The sequence below is a fragment of the Lynx canadensis genome, chromosome D4 (assembly GCF_007474595.2).
Source record: "Lynx canadensis isolate LIC74 chromosome D4, mLynCan4.pri.v2, whole genome shotgun sequence".
NCBI lineage: Eukaryota > Metazoa > Chordata > Mammalia > Carnivora > Felidae > Lynx > Lynx canadensis.
In genome coordinates this window covers 16,828,801-16,849,478 of record NC_044315.2, presented here as the reverse complement: position 1 = coordinate 16,849,478, position 20,678 = coordinate 16,828,801, and the positions used below count along the sequence as shown (strand labels likewise).

The window sequence follows — 20,678 nt, the reverse complement described above, 5'->3', positions numbered from 1 at the left end:
CGTGTTCTTCATCGGCTACCACCACCAGTCAAGGCGGGATTAGGATTTTCGCAAACTCCTCAACACTGAAAAGATGATGGTGTGTCTCTCCCCGCCCTCCCCGCCCCGTAATTACAAATGGAAATGTATTTAGAAAATAAATTAAGATTTAAATCAGGGTGGACGCAAGACCTTCCCTCTAGATTTTCTTAAATAAAAATTCCTAATGAAGTCATCAAAGCTGACCAGTTTTTCTGTTTTCCCTTCCTCTAGACTTAGTTCAACTGCCTGTCCCCAAATCCAGCACTCGCAGGCTCTTAAACCCAACCCACGCCGTGTCTCGCAGGTGCCAGCCCCACCCCACCAGGGATTCCCCCTCCTTCGCTCCTCCCACCTGACCCTTCGCCCCGCCCATCGGGCGCGCCGTCCTTACGGCAGCGCGCGGTCGCCGAGGCCCGGCAGCAAATGAGCGCAGGCGGCCGCGGCCCTCCGTCGTACCCTCGCATGCGCATGCGCGCTCGTGCCGGGCGCTCCTGAAGACCTGGCGGAGCCCGGCGCGGATGGAGGCCTGAGGGCGGCGGGGGCGGAGCGCACCGCGAGCTGGGGGCATGTCCGCGGCGGGCGCCGTCTAGAGGAAGGCCGAGCAGCCGCCACCACGCTCTCAGTCGCGGCGAGACGCAAGCGAGCCAGGCCTAGGGCCGCGGCGGCGATGCAGCGACGGCGGCGCCCTCCGCCGCCAGCTTCTCAGCTGCCCGAGGGCTGCGGGGGAGGCGGCGGCGGCCGCGGCGGGAGCGAGGAGGTGGAAGTGCAGTTCTCCGCCGGGCGTTTGGCCTCAGCCGCGGCGGTTGCGGCGGCGGCGGCGGCCGCGCGCAGCACCGAGGAGGAGGAGGAGCGGCTCGAGCGCGAGCACTTTTGGAAGATCATTAATGCCTTCCGCTACTACGGGTAAGAAGCCCGTGGCGGACCCCGGCGCAGCCCATCGAGGTGCCCGCTGGTTGCGGCGGACCCGCCGGAACGGGGGCGCCCGCCGCGCTCGCCCTCGGCCGCCACGCCTCCGGGGCACCCGGACCGGGCCGCCAGATCTGACCTCCGGGCCCCTGAGTCACCTCGTACCACGTTAGCCCTTCCCGGCCCTGCACAGCCGCGTGTCTGCCGCGCCGTCTGCTGCTCAGCCTCGTGTCTTCCAACCTCAGGATCAGATTAGCTCTCTTGCCTTTCATCCCTCGTTAAAGGTTTGGCTTTGAGGCCGGTGGGGGTGACCGGAAAAGTGCTGTTAACAATTGCAGATAGAAGATGATGGTGGTAAAATCGTCCAGTGCTGGGCATGATCTGTATGTGTTGTCGATGTCCTCCAAACTGAACACACGGAGAACCCAAGTTCACCTACACGTGGGATGCCGTAGGACGAATTTTCCCAAACTGTTGGCCAGTTCTTGTGAGAGCTGCGTAAGATTTCCACCCCAACCCCCTTGGCGCTTTGAATGTACAGGCACATTAGTGGTGAATGATGGCGCTCAATGTCTTTAACTGGTGGGTGAAATTAAGGTCGGAGGTGGTCCGGATGCTCTACAATTTAAGTATTAAAGAGGGAAATGAGAGAAGGCACAGCAAAGAACCGCTTTTATGATCTTTTCTTCGGCAGATATGTATCGAATTCTCACTGTGGGCTGGGCACGGTGGTAGGACTTTTAAACTCCCTAACTTCCACTTTTCTTTTTTAGATAGATGTTAAAATAGCTTAGTCGCAAAATTCTAATTCCGAGATCTGAAAGGGACTTAGATTTTTAGGTAAATATAGCACTTTCATTCGTGTTAAGAGATGAGGCCACCGACGGCTGTGTTCTGAGTCTGCAGTTGGAATGAGATACACGGACATGACCTGCACAAGTAAAACTTGTTCCCTTAGATGGGCTCCTGCTGTGCTTTATGCAGACTTCTTTTTTTTTTTTTTTTTTAATTGCTTGACTGTGACCTCTTCAAGGGCAGGGACTGATCCTTATTTATTTTTGTGTCACCAGAGCTTGGCATATGTTGTTGAAGCTCTATTTTTAACAAATAAGACAAGTAGTAGCAAAGAAATGCGTTTGTCATTCCCAAGTAGTCTGAATTTGTGACAGGTCGGTAGTTTGTTACTTTTTTGAATTGGGAAACTTGCTTAATAAAAACTTAAAGTTATTTAGAATCTGACTACATTTGTAACATGACATTTTGAAATGCAAAGATCTTGGTGAAATAATTTACTGATTAAACCCAAGCACAGGAACCGTGGACTGCATTACTTATGGAGCCCAAAAGGGAAGTAACTCATATGGGTATTTTACTTAGTATCAACACAGGGAGGAAGGCAGAAAACCACAGAATTGAATTTGATGCAAGTATTGTGCCTTCAAGAATCACCACAGGGAGGGGAAACAACTGACCTTAGATTTAGATAGCTAGGAGAGGTAGGTACAGAGAAGTCTGGTACATTTTACTATGAAAATTCTAGAAAGAATATTGGAATATTTTCTGGAAATACAGTGAATCACAGTGGACCCAATTAGTTAAAATGTGTGTTTGTGCAGATTCATATATAAAATTGATACTTATGATTAGGTATCAAATGGCCCTTTTTGTGAGAGCACAGAGACCTTTGATCTGGCACGAGGGCTCAAGTGTGGCAATATAGAGAAGAGTGCTTGTGTGAATGTTCTGGTGGTTGTGATAGTTTCCTATACTCATCCCTCTGTTTAATGTGGGATTGAGGACAGTTTCACTTTTTAAAAACAATCCTTTTTATTTGTGTGTACTCTTTTTTTTTTTTTTTTTTAAGTGTTTGTTTATTTGAGAGAGAGAGAAAGAGAGTCCCAAGCAGGCTCCTATCAGCGCAGAGCCCAATGCAGGGCTCTATCTCATGAAGAGTAAGATCATGATCTCAGCTGAAATCAAGAGGCTTAACTGAGCCACTCAGGTGCTCCTGGCATGTACTCTCTTGATGAAACATTGAAATAGACTGAAAATAGTATTAAAAAAATGTGTTTTAAAACATCACTTGAAGGACTAGGGGGTATGGAAAGCATTTTGTAGCAGAAAATACTCTGAGTTGTTACAGTCCAACATTTTATGATCTTCTAGACCTGCACTGTGGTACCGTAGTCACTAATCACATCTCGCTAAATTTAAGCTTAAATTAATTAAAACTTAATAAAATGTAAAATTCATTTTCTCAGCCTCACTAGCCACATTTCAAGTGCTTTTCAAATGTGGCTGGTGGCTGCCATATTGGACAGTGCAGATGTAAACCTTTCCATCACTGCAGTACGTTCTGATGGACGATCCTGTTCTGAAGCTTTAGTGAGTACTTCTAAATTGTGGAGTTTACTTTTATTGCTAAGTGTCTTTTAGTTATTATATAGGAGACTTAGATTAAAAATCACAAGGCAAGAATTGTCTTGATTAATGTTTTTCCAATGGCTTCCAACTTTGTGTTTCCTACAGATTATGCATAGATGATGTATTTTGATTAAGGCAAAAACGATTCGAGTATTGTAGCAAATAGCAAAAAAAAAAAAAAAAAAAAAAAAAAATTTGTCAGTCCTAAAATGAATGAAGATAACTTGGTCATGGAGAAGATACTACAGTTAAAAAATCAAAGGTCTCGTCAGAAACATCCTGTTTTTAGAAATAGCAATTAGGTGAGATTCAAAACATGGAGAGGTAAAGTTCTTTTGTACAGGTGAAGGAATAGCCATATAAAGAGGCAAATAGCTTGCCCAGGCTTACACAACCAAGTTGTGGTAGAGTCTGGCCTGAAATCCAGAATTGTTCACTAAGATTTTACCCTGCATTAGCAAGCAGTGATACTTAGTAAGACAGTTTTAACTGTGAGGTTTTTTTTTTTAATGTTTATTTATTTTTGAGAGAGAGACAGAGACAGAGTGATCTGGGGAAGGGGCAGAGAGAGGGAGACACAGAATCCGAAGCAGGCTCCAGGCTCTGAGCTGTCCTCACAGAGCCTGACATGGGGCTTGAACCCATGAACCACAAGATCATGACCCGAGCCGAAATCGGACACTTAACCGACTGAGCCACCCAGACGCCCCTAACTGAGTTTTTAATAAATATTTAAAATGGATTGAGACAGACTTTCCTTCTGAAAAGATAATGCTTTGCCGTTTGGAATTCTAGAGTAATTCAACAGGTGCAGAAGAATGGGTCTATGACCTTGGCCCTTGGCTCAGACCCAGCAGTATCAGACCCACGCTGATGAAAGGAGACTAAATCAGAGTTGGGGTCACTGCCGAGACCAGCCTTCCGGAGAGAGCTGAAGGAAATAATATCCCAGAGCTATCCCAGGAAATAATGGCTGCTCACTCTCCTTTCTCCCCTTAGCCACCAGAGGATATGGCCTCTTGCCACTGAGTTCAGAACCAAGGAGAGCCTGAAGGTTATAAAAAATTCCTTAAAAGCTGTTTGGGAAACTTTGTTTAAAGGGCCAGGCAATGAATGTTTTTAAGGTTGAAAGGCTAGGTAGTCTCTTACAGCTATTTAACTCTGCCCTGTATGGAAACAACTGTCGGCAGTATGTGAACAATTGGGCATGGCTATGTTCCAGTAAAACTCCTTGTAAAATGGGCCTAGTAACCAGGGGGCCATAGTTTGCCCACCCCTTTCTTAAAGTACATTGGTAGGGTAAGCATCTTTAGAACAGTGAAGCTAGCCCCATTTAAAATAATATAGTAAGGGGGCACCTGGGTGGCCCAGTCAGTTGGGCGTCTGACTTCGGCTCAGGTCATGATCTCTCGGTTTGTGAGTTCGAGCCCTGCATTGGGCTCTGTGTTGACAGCTCGGAGCTGGAGCCTGCTTCAGATTCTGTGTCTCCCTCTCTCTGCTTCTCCCCCACTCATGCTCTCTCTCTCTCTCTCAAAAATAAAGCTTAAAAAAATTTAAAATAATGTAGTAAGGAGTAGACTCTCTTCTCAACTTCTAAGACCTCCCTTATTTCAAGAGAGACACTGTGGGTGTATGTTATGGATAGTTTGGCACACCATAGAGTAATCAAGGGTTAAAAGATATGCAGCCTCTCATCCTGTTCTGTGTTGTTAACATCACTTCTGTATCAGTAATTGACAGCAAATACGTGTGGGCTCTTCTGACCAATCTATAACTTACCTCAACTACCCTGCAAACGTGGAAATTAAGTAGTCTTCATCGAACATCAAAAATGGCACTTAGGGAACATAACTGAACGTGTATTCACTGCTCTTTGCATATGCTGAAATCTGGAGATTCAGTGGGGACAAGACTGTTTTTTAGAATTCATAGGGAGTGGTAGACTTAGGCCGGGTACAGCATTCCCAGGGAGCAGGCCTCTTAGGAATCTTTGGGAGACCTAATGAGGGCCTGGGAGAGGTAGTGATTTGCAGACAGTTTATGAAGTAGAGTCAAAAGGATCTGGGGCTTGTGATTGTGGGATCTGTGAGAAGAGGCATTTTAGGATGACTCATTTGTTTCTGACCTGAGTGGATGTATGGTGTGCCATTCATCAGCCATATGGGAAGAAGTGCCAGGTTTTTTGGGGGGATGATCGTGTGCTACGTTCAGTGTGTCTGTTGAATTTTGAGGTGTGCTGAGAGAAACGTTGAGCGGCATCCAGTGGCCAAGAATACTAGAAATGAAGTACTGTAAGACTGTTTTCACCATTTGACTGTGAGCTGTAAACCTTCACAACTCCACTGTTTGCCTAACACAGTATGGTCACTTTTAATTATTCTTTAGTGTCATAATCTATTTTATAGGAACGCAAACTGATGCAGTCCTTCTGAAAATCAGTTTGTGTTAACCTGAAAAATACTTACTCTTTTTTTTTTTTTTTTTTTTTTTTTCTTTTTTTGAGTTTATTGATTTTTGAGACAGATAAGAGCATGAGCAGGGAAGGGGCAGAGAGAGAGAAGGAGAGAGAGAATCCCAAGCAGACTCCGAGCTGTCATCGCAGAGCCCGATATGGGGCTGCAACTCACAAAACTGTGAGATGATGACCTGAGCCGAAACCAAGTCAGATGCTTAACCGGCTGAATCACCCAGGGGCCCCTACTTACTCTTTCTAACTTGGTAATTCTTCTTTTGGGAATTTGTAGCATTTTTTTTTTCCTAAAATATAGACCAATTTAGAACAGAAAGTTTATCATATAGACAAGTGCAAGTACCTAGATGTCCAGTGTTTGGGAAATATGTAAATTTTGGTTGCATAGATGGGATAATGAACAGTCATTATATAGTCTTTTGTGCTGTAGTCATTAGAGAACTTTTTTTCTGATCTGGGAAAATTCCTTTGATAAAGATGAAGGATTACAAGTGCTTCTGAAAACTTGGTGTACATGTGAATCATTTGGAGATCTCGTTAAAAGGCAGATTACATTTCGGTAGGTCTTCGGTGGGGCGTCGGATTCTTCATTTCTAGTTACCTCCAAGTGATCTGCTGTTCTGTGTATCACGTTTTGACTAGAAAAGCACTTAAGTGACTTTGTCTTAACGACAAGGAGAAATATGTCAAAAAGTTAGAAGTGATTGCCTCTAGAAGAGGAATTATTAGTAGCTTTTTTCCTGGAGGACTTTTACTTCTCTACATTTTTTTTTTTTTTTTTGTATTTTCATTAGGTAAATTAGATATACCTATATTTGAGCTATGTTTCAGGCCCTGGGCTAAGTGATATGTGTGCATTATTTTGTTACATTTTCAGTAAAATCCATTGGGTTGGCAGAGGAGTATTACGGTAGCCACCTCATGGAATTTTATGGAGATTTTCCAGAATAATCCATGTTTAGTGACTTTTGATGTAGGGCCTGGCTTTTATTAAATCTCAATAAATGACAACTTCTGTCATCATCATCATCATCATCACTGTTATGTATTACCTTGTTTTGTGTATGAGACAATTGGGGCACAGAGGAAGGAAGTAGCTCTCCAAGGGTTGCACAGCAAATAGGTGGCATAACCTGAATTTCAATTCATATATGTGTTTTGACTCCAGAGCTCACTATTACACTGTCTCCAGGGGGGAAAAAGCAAACATGCATGCAGCCACTGCCAATTTCATTTTCATCTATTCACGTTACCTCGCCATTCCCCCCTCGCCCCTAACTACCATAGCCACCACATTAAGCTTCTAAAAGCACAGTCAGGTTATTGCTTTAGTCAAGAGCTTCCTCAGAATGTCTTTAGTACTATTCAGAAATTAGTGATGTGGCATAAAAATGAGAATTATTTGGATGAATAGAAAGGTTCAGTCAATCAAATGAAAAAGTGCTTTTCATTTTTATTTAGTATGGAGTAAATGCCAAAGAGTGTTTAGAAGAAACATAAACATTGACTGACTTGTTTGGATGTATAAAATGTAAAGAACGATACAGTGAATACCCAGAAATCTAACACCTGGGTTAAAAAAAAAACAAAAAACATCCTTTCCCTTTCCCTTCAAAGAACATCGCTTTATTGAATTTTCACTTACTTGCTTTCCTTATAGTTTTTCTACTTGTATTCAGTCCCTGTAATGTATTGTTTATTTTTATAAAAGGTGGAATTGTACATTACGCATTTTTCTGCAACTTGCTTTTTTCGACAAATACTTACATTCGTGAGTTTTATCCATATTATTGTGTCTAGTTGTAGTTTATTAATTTAATTACCTTCCATTGTATGATTATACGGTACTTTCTTCATTCATTTTACTGGTGATGGACCTTTAGGTTGTTGTTTATAACAGTGCTATTAAGAAGATAGTTTCTTGGTGCCCATTTGCGAGAGTTTCTTGAGTATGTGTCTAGGACTATAATTGCTATGTCATAGGGAGTGTGTGTATTAAGATTTACTGGGAAATGCTAAATTATTTTCCAGAGTGGTTGTACCAATTTATGCACCTACCATCAATCAGTATATATATGTATACATATTTATATATTCCTATAGTCAGGCTTTTAGATTTTGCCCATCTGATTGATATAAAATGGCACTCATTGCAAATGTAGTATTTGACTTTTTTAAATGATGGTTTGTTTTTTTTTTCAGATTTTATAAATAGATAATCCCCAAAGTGACCTTTAGAGTTATCTGGAAACTTCTGGATTGCAAATTATGAATAATATCATGTAAATTTCATTTTTTTTTTGTTTACTACTTTTGTAGTGCATAAGATCTTTTGTGATTTTTAAAAATTTAGCTTGGTTGGCTGTTAGTTAATTTCAAAACACATTTTGTGTATTCTAAAGTAATTTCAGAGCAGTATTCTGCTCTGATAGATTTAAAGCATTCAACTAGTTTGCTGAAAATTTTAAGCTTGGAAATTAAAATCATAAAAATAAACTCATTGTACGTTAATCCTCTTCATGTTTTCTTTTACCCCCCAAATGGTGCAGATGTTTACTTTGCTACTTGTAAACTCTTTGTCTTTTGTTTGTCTAAAGAATTTGTAATAAGGTGAAAATATAAAATTTCTAAGTTGGTATCCTTTAAGAAACCAAAAGATTGTAAATAACAGGACAGTATCCAACATTATAAGGAATAATTGTACAGAAAGACAACCTTAAAATAAGATTGGCCCTGGTGAGAATTCTTTCGCCAATTTAAAAAACACCTTTTATGTTTTAGCACCAGTATGCATGAGCGAGTGAACCGAACAGAAAGACAATTTCGATCACTTCCAGATAACCAACAGAAACTACTTCCTCAGTTTCTTCTTCACTTGGACAAGATTCGGAAATGCATTGATCATAATCAAGAAATACTACTGACCATTGTGAATGATTGCATACATATGTTTGAAAATAAAGAATATGGAGAAGATGTATGTGAAAGTTTGTTCTATTTTTATTTTAGGGTTTAACCTCTGTCTTTTGAGGTCTTTATCTTTCTGGATTTCATTTTTATATTTTGCATGAGTCATTTGCTCTACTCAGAGAGTGTTTTCACTTACATGTTCAGGCATTTGATTAGGCTTAATAGGATAGTACGCCAGAAACTGGATTTGTTCACTGATTTTTTTTCTCTAAAAATAGTACGATAATTGTTACCATATGGATATACATTTCACATAGTATTCTGACTGTTCTAGCATGTAGAGTTAGTGACTTAAATTTTTGTAAACAACTTTAGTAGCCGTGTAAAATTAATTTCCCTTGCTAAACTCATTGTCAGTATCTTGTATCTATTGATATTTATCTTTTACTTTAAGAAATTATTTTCACTTCTAAATCTCAAGGGACTGGCAGTAATAGAAACTGAAGTCCTCTTTTTGTATCCACAGGATAGATACAGTTGGGCCACTCCAGTGTGAGCCTCTCCATGCTGCCCCATCAATGACCCGGAGGGACTTTCTTCCCTCTCTTAGAGAGAGATGTTCCGTCTCCATAGGAGCTCAGTTCTGGTCCTCTCCTGAGTAAAGACTGCTTAATTATATGGTGGTTTCATGATTAATGGACCTTAATCTATTGAGGGTAGAAGTGAGACCACCAAGCTCTTTTCATTTAGGATCTCAAGCTGCACTTGAATCCCGGTTGAGGTGAGAGGCTAGTGATTTATCCACTAAACCATCTATATGGCCCCCGAGTAGCATGTCTGTGTGACCATATCCAAAATTGATTACTTTGTCAGAAGCTAATTGATTTCTGTTTTTTAAACAGGGGAATGGAAAGATTATGCCAGCATCTACATTTGACATGGATAAATTAAAATCCACACTGAAACAGTTTGTGAGAGACTGGAGTGAAACCGGGAAAGCAGAAAGGGAAGCCTGCTACCAGCCAATCATTAAAGAAATTTTAAAAAATTTTCCAAAAGAGAGATGGTAAATAGTATCTTATTTTTAATCCATTTCTTTAAAGATAAGCACTAAGTTTTTCTGTAAGAAATGTCACAGTCTTGATTCATTTTTATAGTTGCTGTGTGCCTGTATTTTTTCATATATGGATATGTGGTCTTATGTGTGTTTTTAGATGCTTTGTGTGAAGCTGTGTTAATATTTTGAATACTCTTTGCTGTAGCACTTAATCACTCTAGAAATTTGTAAGGTTAGATGTTCATTATCAGTGATGTTTTCCTTTTATAATTTGCTTATGGCAAAGCAAAAAGCTTCAGACTAATTTAATTTTCCTTATTACGACAAACTTGTAAGTAAATAGGGGATTTATAGCTTAGAGCAGAGATTCGTCACTTTTTTGTGCCATGAAAACCCTACGCAGGCCACTTTTCTGAATAACATTTCTGAATGGATCAGATAGAAGGCATAAGATTACCAAGAAACCAATTTTGAAGCACAGCTATAAAAATATTTAAAAAGCTAATTTGTGCTAGAACATGCTTTGTATCCTGTATTGCACTAAATCAGATCTAGCAGCAAGTATAATTATTGTACTTTAAAAATGCCAGTGTATGTGTTATTTTGAGAATCTCAACAGCTTCAAAATAACAGATAAGTTGCATACATTTTACACTTCTTACATATTCTCCCTAATCACCAGTTCTTAACATTTTACACTTACTTCATTATTTCTTCTTCCTACTTCCCTCCCTCCTTCCCCTGCTTTATAAGTATGTCTAAAACCACGTATATGCACAGCTACTATTTGAACCATTTGAGAGATCATTTTGTGTGTACATGATGTTTTGTTTTGGTTTTTTTACCTCTTAATACGTCAGAATTAATTTCTGAAGAACAAGAATATACATAAATACAGTGCAGTTATCAGGTGGAGTAAAATTTAATACTGTCTTCTAATCTACAGTCTGTATTCAATTTTTATAAATTATCCTGAAAATATTCTTAATAACATTTCTTTCTAGTCTAGATCCAGCCCTGGATATTGTATTACATTTCATTATAATATTTTAGTTTTTAATCTGGAACAGTTCCTTGGCCTTTCTTTTTCTTTCATGACATTGACATTTGTGAAGAATACAAGGAAGTTATTTTATACACTGTTCCTCAGTTTGAGATTATCTGTTTCTTCATGATTGAATCTGGATTATATGTCCTTTTGAAAATAATACATAATTGATACATAATTGATGTGTTCTTTTTAGGATGTCACATTTGGAGTAGTGCAATGTCTGTTAGTCCATCAATAATAATTTTAATTTTGATTACCCATTCAGAATGTCATTCAGTTTCTCTACTGTTCAGTTACTGTTTCTCCTCTTACAACTGATAAGCAGTTTCTGGGGAGACACTTTGAGACCATGCAGTTAATTTCCTGCTCCTCCTCAAACTTTCTCTGCCTTAGAATTGTCAGCCAGTGAGGATTTTTGCATGAACTAATCTATCCTGTGATGGTTATGGAATGGTGATTTTCTTTTTTTTTAAGATTTTTTTTCTTAACATTTATTCATTTTTGAGAGACAGAGCATGAGTGGGGTAGGGACAGAGAGAGGGAGACACAGAATCTGAAGCAGGCTCCAGGCTCTGAGCTGTCAGCACAGAGCCTGACGTGGGGCTCGAACTCACTAACTGTGAGATCATGACCTAAGCTGAAGTCGGATGCTCAACCGACTGAGCCACCCACGTGCCCTGGAATGGTGATTTTCTAACTTTACAATCATCAGCATTCTATTATATCTGTAAACTATTACCTGAAAGGACTAATGGTTCCTATTTTATTTAGTGAGTAATGATCCATTCCTGTTGGTTTGTTGTTGTTCAGATTGCCTCAGCTTTAGCCAGCAGGAGTGCCTTCAAGTTGGCCCCTTTGTCCTTTCAGCGTGGCCCAATTGTTTTTTAGCGCTTCCTTATTTCTCTGGCACAGTAAAATATTTTAGTCCCATTGTGTATCTTCCCGACTTTAGCCTTGGAATTGGATGTTTTTCCAAGGACCCAGTTCCTTTAATGTGGAATGGTGTATAGAAACCAAGATCAGGCCCTAGGCATTTTTGTTGTTACTAAGATGTCACTGCTTTTGAGCCTTTTAGTGGATAGAACACACACACACATATTAGAAATCATTAGTTCATACTAATCCCTTCAGTTCCAGTCTAACCCCAAAGGTTTCCTTCTTGGCCTCCCTGTTCCCTATATCTGTCTGCCTTTTTCCACAGTAAGAACCCTGGCTTCTGACAACATCAATACATTTACTCATTCACTCAGTCCTACAGTACTCACATAAGGCTTTCAGAATTGCTACCTCCATACCACTATGAAAAACAAACTACCCACATGAGTTTAGGATTTGCTAGCAATTATTTTTTCCCCTAAACTAAGGTTATTCACAAAAATATTCTTTACAGGTTACTCAGAGTCACTTCCTTTCAACCCCCTACCCTCAGTGTGGTTGTGTGTTTAATTTGAAATTCAGTACATCATGGTTTATTTCTGTTTGCTTTCAGTTCTTAGGGTTGTTCTGTCCTCCCCCCATTCTCCATCCTTGCTGGTATATATTTATTTTTTTGATTCATGAGCTGTCAGCTATCAACTTGTGATAATCAGAAAAAGTGTCATTCCCTTTCCTATTCCTTTGATAGCCCATCTCTTCAATCCTCATTCTCAGTCCCACACCCCATGTAGGTAATCAGTATCATTGATTTCTTGTTTGTCCTTGTTTTTATTTTTTGTTTCCTATGAATGTAAGCAGATACAGGTTTTCTTCTAAATTGCCTCCTTTTTTCAAACACAAAATGTAGCAGCCTGTATATTTTATGTTGCATTCTGCTTTTTTCACTTAACAGTTTATCTTAGAAATAGCCAATTGTTGGGGCTCCTGGCTGGCTCAGTCGGTAGAGCATTGACTCTTGATCTCAGGGTTGTGAGTTTGGGCCCCACGTTGGGTGTCGAGATTACATAGTGTTACAATTAATGACCATATGCATGTGTATTTTTGTACTGTTGGAAGTGTATCTTTAGTGTAAATTCTTAGACATGGGATTACTGAATCTGAAAGGTAAATGCATGTGGGACATAAGTGTATTGGTTACCTGTTGCTATAAAAGAAATTACCACAAGTTTAAATGCCTGTTGCTGTAAAAGAAATTACCACAAATTTAACTGCTTAAAACAGACACATTTATCATTTCACAGTTTCTGTGAGTCAGAAGTCTGGACATAGCTTAATTGAGTCCTTGGTGTAGGATCTTTAAAAGGTTGCGTCAGGATGTCTCGTGGGCTGTGTTCTCATCTGGTGGCTCGACTGTGGAAATACCTGCTTCCACACACACTCATGTTGTTGGCAGAATTCATTTCATTGGGGTTGCAGGACTGAGGGCCCTAGCTTCCTGTTGTCTGCCATGGGAGTCTGCCTCAGCAGTTTTGTCTTGTGAGCTTTCCCCAACTGGTCACTTACTTCGCCAGGCCGGCAAGGAGACTTTAGAAGCCTTCAGTGGAGTTTTTATGATGTGATGTTATCACATGGTGACTGTTGGTTCGAAGAAGCAAGTCATAAATCCCTGCACACACTAAGGGGAGCAGATTATATATAAAGGCGTGAACACCAGTAGGTGGGGCACTTTAGGCTCTGTGCCACAGTTATTGCCACATAATCCTATAAGGGCTGTACTGTTTTGCCTTCTTGTCAGCAATGTACAAAAGTGCCGGTTTACTCACAGCCTTGCCACACACTGTGTGTTCACAATCATTACCAAGCTTGTAAACTTTTGCCAATCTGATGGGTGGAGAATCGTATTTTGGCCTACTTCTTATTTGCATTTCTCTTGCTATGAAAGAAATTGACTAGTCTCATATGTTTAAGGGCCATTTTATACCTTGTTTTGAGAAATACATATTGGTGTTTTTCCCCTCCTTTTAAAAAGTTGAGGTGAAATGCATGTAAAAAATGTGACAGTTTTAAAGTGAACACTTTGATGGTAGTTAGTAAATTAACAGTATTGTGTATCCATCATCTCTTACAGAGTTGGAAAACATTTCCACAACCCATAATAAATCCCATACCCATGAAGCGGTTACTCCCCATTCTCCTTACTCCACCCCTGACTTCTGTTTGTCAGAAGTTTGACGATGAGTTGCCTAGATGTGGTTTTCTTTGTATTTATCCAGTGTGGGCTTTGTTTTGCTTTGGGAGGCTTGGGTAGATATGTATCGCCAAATCAAAAATCAAAAATTGTTTGCTCTTATTTCTTTCCCTTCTGGGACTGAATCGTATGTTTATGAAACTGCTTGACATGGTCTGTAACGTGTCAGATGGCTCTTTTCCCACTAATTCTTTCTATATTTTAGTTTGGGTAGTTTCTATTGACCTTACTTGAATTTCACGAATTCTTTATTATGCCAGTCTGTTGATAAACCCATTGAAAGACTTCTTTAATTCTGATACAGAATTTTTAAAAAATTTCTAGTACTTCCATATACACATACCTTTCTCTGTGTGTTCTCTCTGTGCTGACATTTCCTGTTTGCATGTGATCTACCTTTTCCACCTGATGTTTTAATGTATTTTTTATGTTTAGGTTTTAAAATTTTTTATTTTTTTTAATGTTTATTTTTGACACACACACACACACACACACACACACACACACACACACACACACACAGAGTGTGAGCGGGGAGGGGCAGAGAGAGAGGGAGACATAGAATCCAAAGCAGGCTCCAGGCTCTGAGCTGTCAGCACAGAGCCCAATGCGGGGTTCAAACTCCTGAACCGCGAGATCGTGACCTGAGCTCAAGTTGGATGCTTAACCAACTGAGCCACCCAGGCGCTCCTATTATGTTTATTTTTAAATCCCTATCTGATAATTCCAACATATGTGCTGTTTGTGGGTCAGTTCTGATAATCGTTTCCTCTCATAGCAATGGGGTACATTTTCTTGCTGCTTTGCATGTCTCATAATTTTTTGATAGAATGCCAGACGGTGTATGTAAAAGAACAGTAGGAACTGAAGTAAATTGACAACCAGAAAAAAGGCATTCTCCTTATTCTGGCAAGCCATGAACTTGGGAGATTGACTGAATCTCTTAAATGTTTTTAATACTTGATATTATTGCATGTATTAGCTGCTTCAATCACGTAAGAAAAAATGGTCTAAACCTTGCATCTAGAAATGTGGCAATGTAACCATTGTCAATTTCTAGATTGAAATAGTTTCTAAGTTTTCATCTGCATCTCACCTTTTACTTCATTCTTGTACATTGATTTGTGTACATTGATTTTACGATCTTTCCTGAATTAATTGATAGGAAGCTGTTTGCAATATTAAGCACTTGGACTCTCAAGGCATGAAAATATAGTTATTTCTTCAGCAGTAGATGACCTACTAGGTCCACAGGAAGCCATTTGTATATTGGAACTGTCCTCTGCCAAAGATAAGATTGAGGCTCTCTTATTTAGTCAGCCTTTTACGTGTAATGACAGCTAATCCACCTTGTTTGAATATCTACACGTCTGTGCCATGCAGATTGTAGCTCAGTACCATGAAAATCACCCACTGTATTTCTCCTTGTGGTCAGTAAATTTTTGGCCCGCTGTGTTCTTAACATCCAGTTGAGGGGATAATAGATTGATTATATACTTGTGATTCCTGTGTCACTTAAAGCTTTCATTCTTTTATTCCATTGTTGATGACAGTTATGACACTTCACTGATTTTCAGTTCTGTAAATATTTCTTCAATCAGATTTATAGTGTTCTGGGTCTGAAACCCAGATATAGCTCAGTAAGTGAGTAACGTTGGAAGCACAGTTGAAATTATTATTCCAGCCATATTATTGCTCCTGGAAAAAAAAAAAAAAAAAGACCAGGGCTTATTTCTACATGTCCAAATAGCCAATCTATAAGATTCAGAAGTAATATAGGTAATAATTCACTGATTGTGCCCTGCAGATATAATTTAGGAAGAAGTTTTCTAATGACATGTTTTTGTAGAAAGAAGTTTATCCATAGGTTTCAAAGCTAGGCAGATTCTGAATACTTCAACTACTAGAAATGCTTGACGTGTATGCTACTCACTCACATTTTTAGTGTCCGCAGACTTGTTAATACATTTTATATTCCAAGTTTTATCAACGAGGATACAGTGGGTGTCTAATTTTTTATAACACTGACTTTTCATGCTTTTATAGTCTTTATTATGTTTGGGTTGAAGATGATTTGTCATAGATGAAATTGTGTGATCTTTGTGATACGTGGAAACCACCCCCCGTTTTTTTTCCTGTATGTATGGTTTCCTTGTTGGATCAATGACTTGCAAATATTTTCTCCAACTCTATAGGTTGTCTCTGCACTTTATGATGTCCTTTGACATACAAAATTTTATAATTTTGGTGAAGTCCAGTTTATCTGTTTTTTCCTTTTGGCACTAGTGCTTTTCATGTCATGTTTATGAAATCACTGCCAAATCCAGTGTCCTGAATACTTTCTTTTTGTTTTGTTTTTAAGTTTATTTATTTTGAGAGAGAGAGAGAGAGAACGAGCAGGGGCGGGGCAGAGAGAGAAGGGGAGATAGAATCCCAAGTAGGCTCCGTCCTGTCAGCACAGAGCCTGACACAGTGCTCCGACTCAAGAACGGAGTCGAAACCAGGAGTCGGATGCTCAGCTGATTGAGCCACCCAGGCGCCCCTCCTCAATACTTTCTTCTAAGAGTTTTATAGTTTTAATTCTTAAGTTTAGGTCTTTGATCTGTTTTGAATTAATTTTGTATATGGTATAAGGTAAAGGTCTAACTTCATTTTTTTTTACATAGGGATATCCAGTTTTCCCAGCACCATTTCTTAAAAGACTAGCCTTTCTGCATCGAATTGTCTTGGTTCTGTTGTTGAAAATCAATTGACCATATGTGTGAGGTTTATTTCTGGGCTCTCTATTCTCTTCTGTTCTGTTGGTCTATACATTGGACCTTATGTCAATGCCATAGTATTTTAATCTGTGTAGCCTTGTAAATTTTGAAGTCAGGAAGCTTAAGTCCTTCAGTTTATTATTTTTCAAGGTAGTTTTGGCTTTTTGGGACCCCTTGCAATTCCATATGAATTTCAGAATCAGCGTTTCCATTCTTGTGAAAAAAAGGTGTTGGAATTTTCTTAGGGACTGTTAAACATGTAGATTGGTTTGGATAGTATTGATATCTTAACGGTGTTAAATCTTCCTATCCATGAAGACATGATGTCTTTCTATTTATTTAGATCTTTAATTTCTTTAGCAGTGTTTTGTAGTTTTCAGTGTACAAGTCTTTTTTTCCCCCCCTTGGTTGGATTCCTTCCTTAAGTATTTAGTTCTTTTCGATGCTATTATTATAAATGGAATTAACTTTCTTAATTTTTTCTTTTGGATTGTTCATTGCTGATGTATAGAAACACAGCTGATTTTTATGTGTTGATTGTGTGACCCTGCAACTTTGCTTAACTTATTAGCTCTAGGAGCTTTCTTGTGGATTCTTTGCAATTTTCTAATATACAGGTTCGTGACATCTGCAAGTAGAGATGGATTTTTACCTCTTCCTTTCCCATTTGAATAGCTCCGGCCAGAACTTCTGGTACAGCATTGAACAGCAGTGATAAAAGGGAGCATCCTTATCATGTTCCGGGTCTTTCTTTCACTATTGAATTTGATGTTTTTAGCTGTAGGTTTTTCATAAATACCCCTTATCATTATGAGGAATTTTCTCTCTATTCCTAGTGTTCTGAGTGTTTTTATCAAGAAAAAGTGTTGCATTTTTCTGTGCCAAGTGAAAAAATCCTCCCTCTTTCCTTTGTTCTATTAATGTTATGTTACATTGACTGATTGTCTTATATTGAACCACTCTTGCATTCCTGACATAAATTTGCATTTGTTCATGGTGAACAATCCTTTTAATAGTTGTTGGGTTCAATTTACTAATATTTTGTTGAGGATTTTTACATTTATAAAAAGGGTATTCTTGATCTGTTCTCTTTTTCTTTTGTGAAAACTCTTGTAAATTTTCTTTTCCTGTGATGTTGTTACCTGATTTTGGTATCAGGATAATGTTGGTGTCGTAGAATGAGTTAGGAAGTGTTCTTTACTTTTTTGGGAGTTTGAGAGGAAACGGTGTTCATTTGTCATTAAATATTTAATGGAATTCACCTCTAAAACCATCTGGTCCATGGCTTTTCTTTATTGGGAGACATCTTTATGTCTTTGACTAGGGAATATTGAGGTGGCAATGTTGAAATATGCTTTTAATTTTTCTTTAAGATATGAAGTCTTCTTCCTCAATAACGTTTGTTTTGATAACTCAGGGCTCAAGTTGGAATAAATAGCTAAAAATCACACAGTTGTTAAAGGCTATCTTTGTTTACTTTAATACGTGCTACAGATTTTCTTATCCTACATTAGGATAACAGTCAGTTAAGCATCCAACTCTTGATTTCAGCTCAGGTCGTGATCTTGCAGTTCGTGAGTTTGAGCCCTGCATCAGGCTTCATGCTGATAGTACAGATCCTGCTTGGGATTCTCTCTCTCTCCCTCTGTCTCTCTGCCTCTCCCACATGCATTCTCTCTCTCTCTCTCTCTCTCTCTCTCTCAAAATAAGTAGACTTAAAAAAGAATTATGATATAATCTCTCATTTCCTTATTTTTCATAAACAAGTGTTTTCAATTTTATGGACTTTTATAAACATTGATATATTGTAGATCATATTGTAGGATGTTATACTCATAGTTTCTAGTTGGTGCTGTCAGTGTATATATTCAGTGCTCTGCTCTAAAAATAATAGCTGAATAGCTTCTATAAACATAAAATCCAGGTATTTCTCAAAATTCAAATTATTTCTGTTTTTGAAAAGTAGGTTATGAAGTGAGACTCTTTATAATTGGAATGTACCAAATTTTGGGTATTTTTGGAAAGCTAAATGCCAAATGCTTATGTCAGCATCATTTCTAGCACTTTCGACATGACTTTGTTCATACTCATTTAGTCACGATCAATGAATCATGTATATTACCATGCTGTCCAGTCAGTATAACAATGTCAGCTATCAGGCGCCTGGGTGGCTCAGTTGGTTAAGCCTCCAGCTTCGGCTCAGGTCATGATCTCATGGTTTGTGGGTTCGAGCCCCGCGTCGTGCTCCGTGCCGACAGCTTAGAGCCTGGAGCCGGCTTCAGATTCTGTATCTCCTTCTCTCTCTACCCCTCCCTCGTTCATGCTCTGTCTCTCTCTCTCTGTCAAAAATAAATAAAACGGTAAAAAAAAAAAGCTTTACGATAGGGCTTGCCATTGTTAAATTTCCTGGTGAACTAATACAGAAGATTATTTTGCTGTTATCTATCTACTGTTATTATTACTATTTCTACTGAAAGATAGAATGTGGACTGGTGAGAAAAGGATGGATTAACTCTTAATGATTGTAATCATTTATTTTAAAATAAAATAATAATTAAATGATTTTGATTTGGTAAAACATATCACAGTATTCAAAAATTTAAAAACTTAACAGCATTTAAAGTCTCTTTCCCATAACTGTTACCCAGCCACCCATTTCCCTTCCCTGAAAGTAAATAATATTATAAAAGTAGACTGGTGTATTTAAACTTTGAATGGAGTGTGCCAAAGTATCTGTTAGCCTTCTTTTTTTGGTGCCATTCTTGGACCTGGTGAGAACCTTTCATTATCTTTTCCTATGTCATTTGTTTTTCTTGTTTAATGTAGGTTGGTTTCCTTATAGTTGGTAAGATGAGCTGTCATAGAACCTTAAAAACATGAAGCTAATAAAACAGTAAAGTCAATATCTGTATTAAAGTCATAACTTTGCCATAAAAAAGTAAACCCCTCGTCCTTGGAAGGGACATTAATACAGCCCTTCAGAATCCAGGTTGATTCTTAGCTCAGTCCTGGTCAGTGTTGAGTCTCAGATAAATTTCCAGGCCCCTATTTATGCCACAGCAAGCACATGGGAATTTGATGTCTTCATATTTCAGGCTGGATTTGACTCGAATTTATGTCTGCTTGGGTTCTTTTTCTTTTTTTTTTTTTTTACTTTTCATTTCAGATATTCTACTTTTATTCAGTCTAAACAAAACTGGTATTGGTCAATAACAAATTTATCAAGGCAAAAAATTTAGTTTTAGATAACAAGTCTGGAGGGAAAAAAGCTCTTTTACTTCACTCTGTACACTCACTATTGGTTTTACTCATGATTAAGTAATTATCACTCATGAAGAAAAACAATTTTACTGCCTCAAAGTAAAGACTAAAAGTACACTTCTTCCTCTTTTTCAATTAAAAAAAATTATTGTGGGACAGCAAAGTCAAATTTGCATTTTATAGAACATAAATTACCAACAAGGTCCTGACCTAGTAATCAAAAATTAAATCTCAAAATTTAAAACCAAGAAAGAGGCTAAATTACACACATATTTTGACCAAACAAATTCTGGAACATTTCCTAAATAAAAAGTAAGCACAATTATTACATTCCAGGTTTCAGAGAAGAGGCATTAAGGATTCATGCCATAAGTTTATTTACAAACATATTGAGTATGTTGAATTCAAGAGTTTGATCCATTTTTCAGAGAGACTGCACTTCTTAAAATGCTCCTTTTCACATCTGTTTAATGGATTAATTAAAACATCCTTATTTCTTTTTTTTTTTCATTTTTTTTTTTTTTAACGTTTATTTATTTTTGAGACAGAGACAGAGCTTGAACGGGGGAGGGTCAGAGAGAGAGGGAGACACAGAATCTGAAACAGGCTCTGGGCTCTGAGCTGTCAGCACGGAGCCCGACACGGGGCTCGAACTCACGGACCGCAAGATCATGACCTGAGCCGAAGTCGGATGC

The 20,678-nt window shown here is 38.7% G+C and overlaps 1 protein-coding gene across 2 annotated transcripts in view; it reads left to right on the top strand.

Annotated features, from left to right (window-relative positions):
• Positions 1-508: 508 nt before the first annotated feature.
• Positions 509-20,678, top strand: part of CARNMT1 (carnosine N-methyltransferase 1) — a 43,401-nt gene continuing 23,231 nt past the window's right edge. Inside the window, exons 1-4 of one of the 2 annotated variants that reach the window (XM_030292968.1) lie at positions 836-924; positions 8,024-8,103; positions 8,603-8,798; positions 9,634-9,797. In XM_030292968.1, coding sequence (XP_030148828.1) covers positions 8,090-8,103; positions 8,603-8,798; positions 9,634-9,797 — 374 coding nt within the window. In that variant the 5' untranslated portion in view covers positions 836-924; positions 8,024-8,089. Of the gene's footprint in view, positions 925-8,023; positions 8,104-8,602; positions 8,799-9,633; positions 9,798-20,678 lie in introns of both variants that reach the window. The other variant, XM_030292967.1, reaches the window with a different exon arrangement.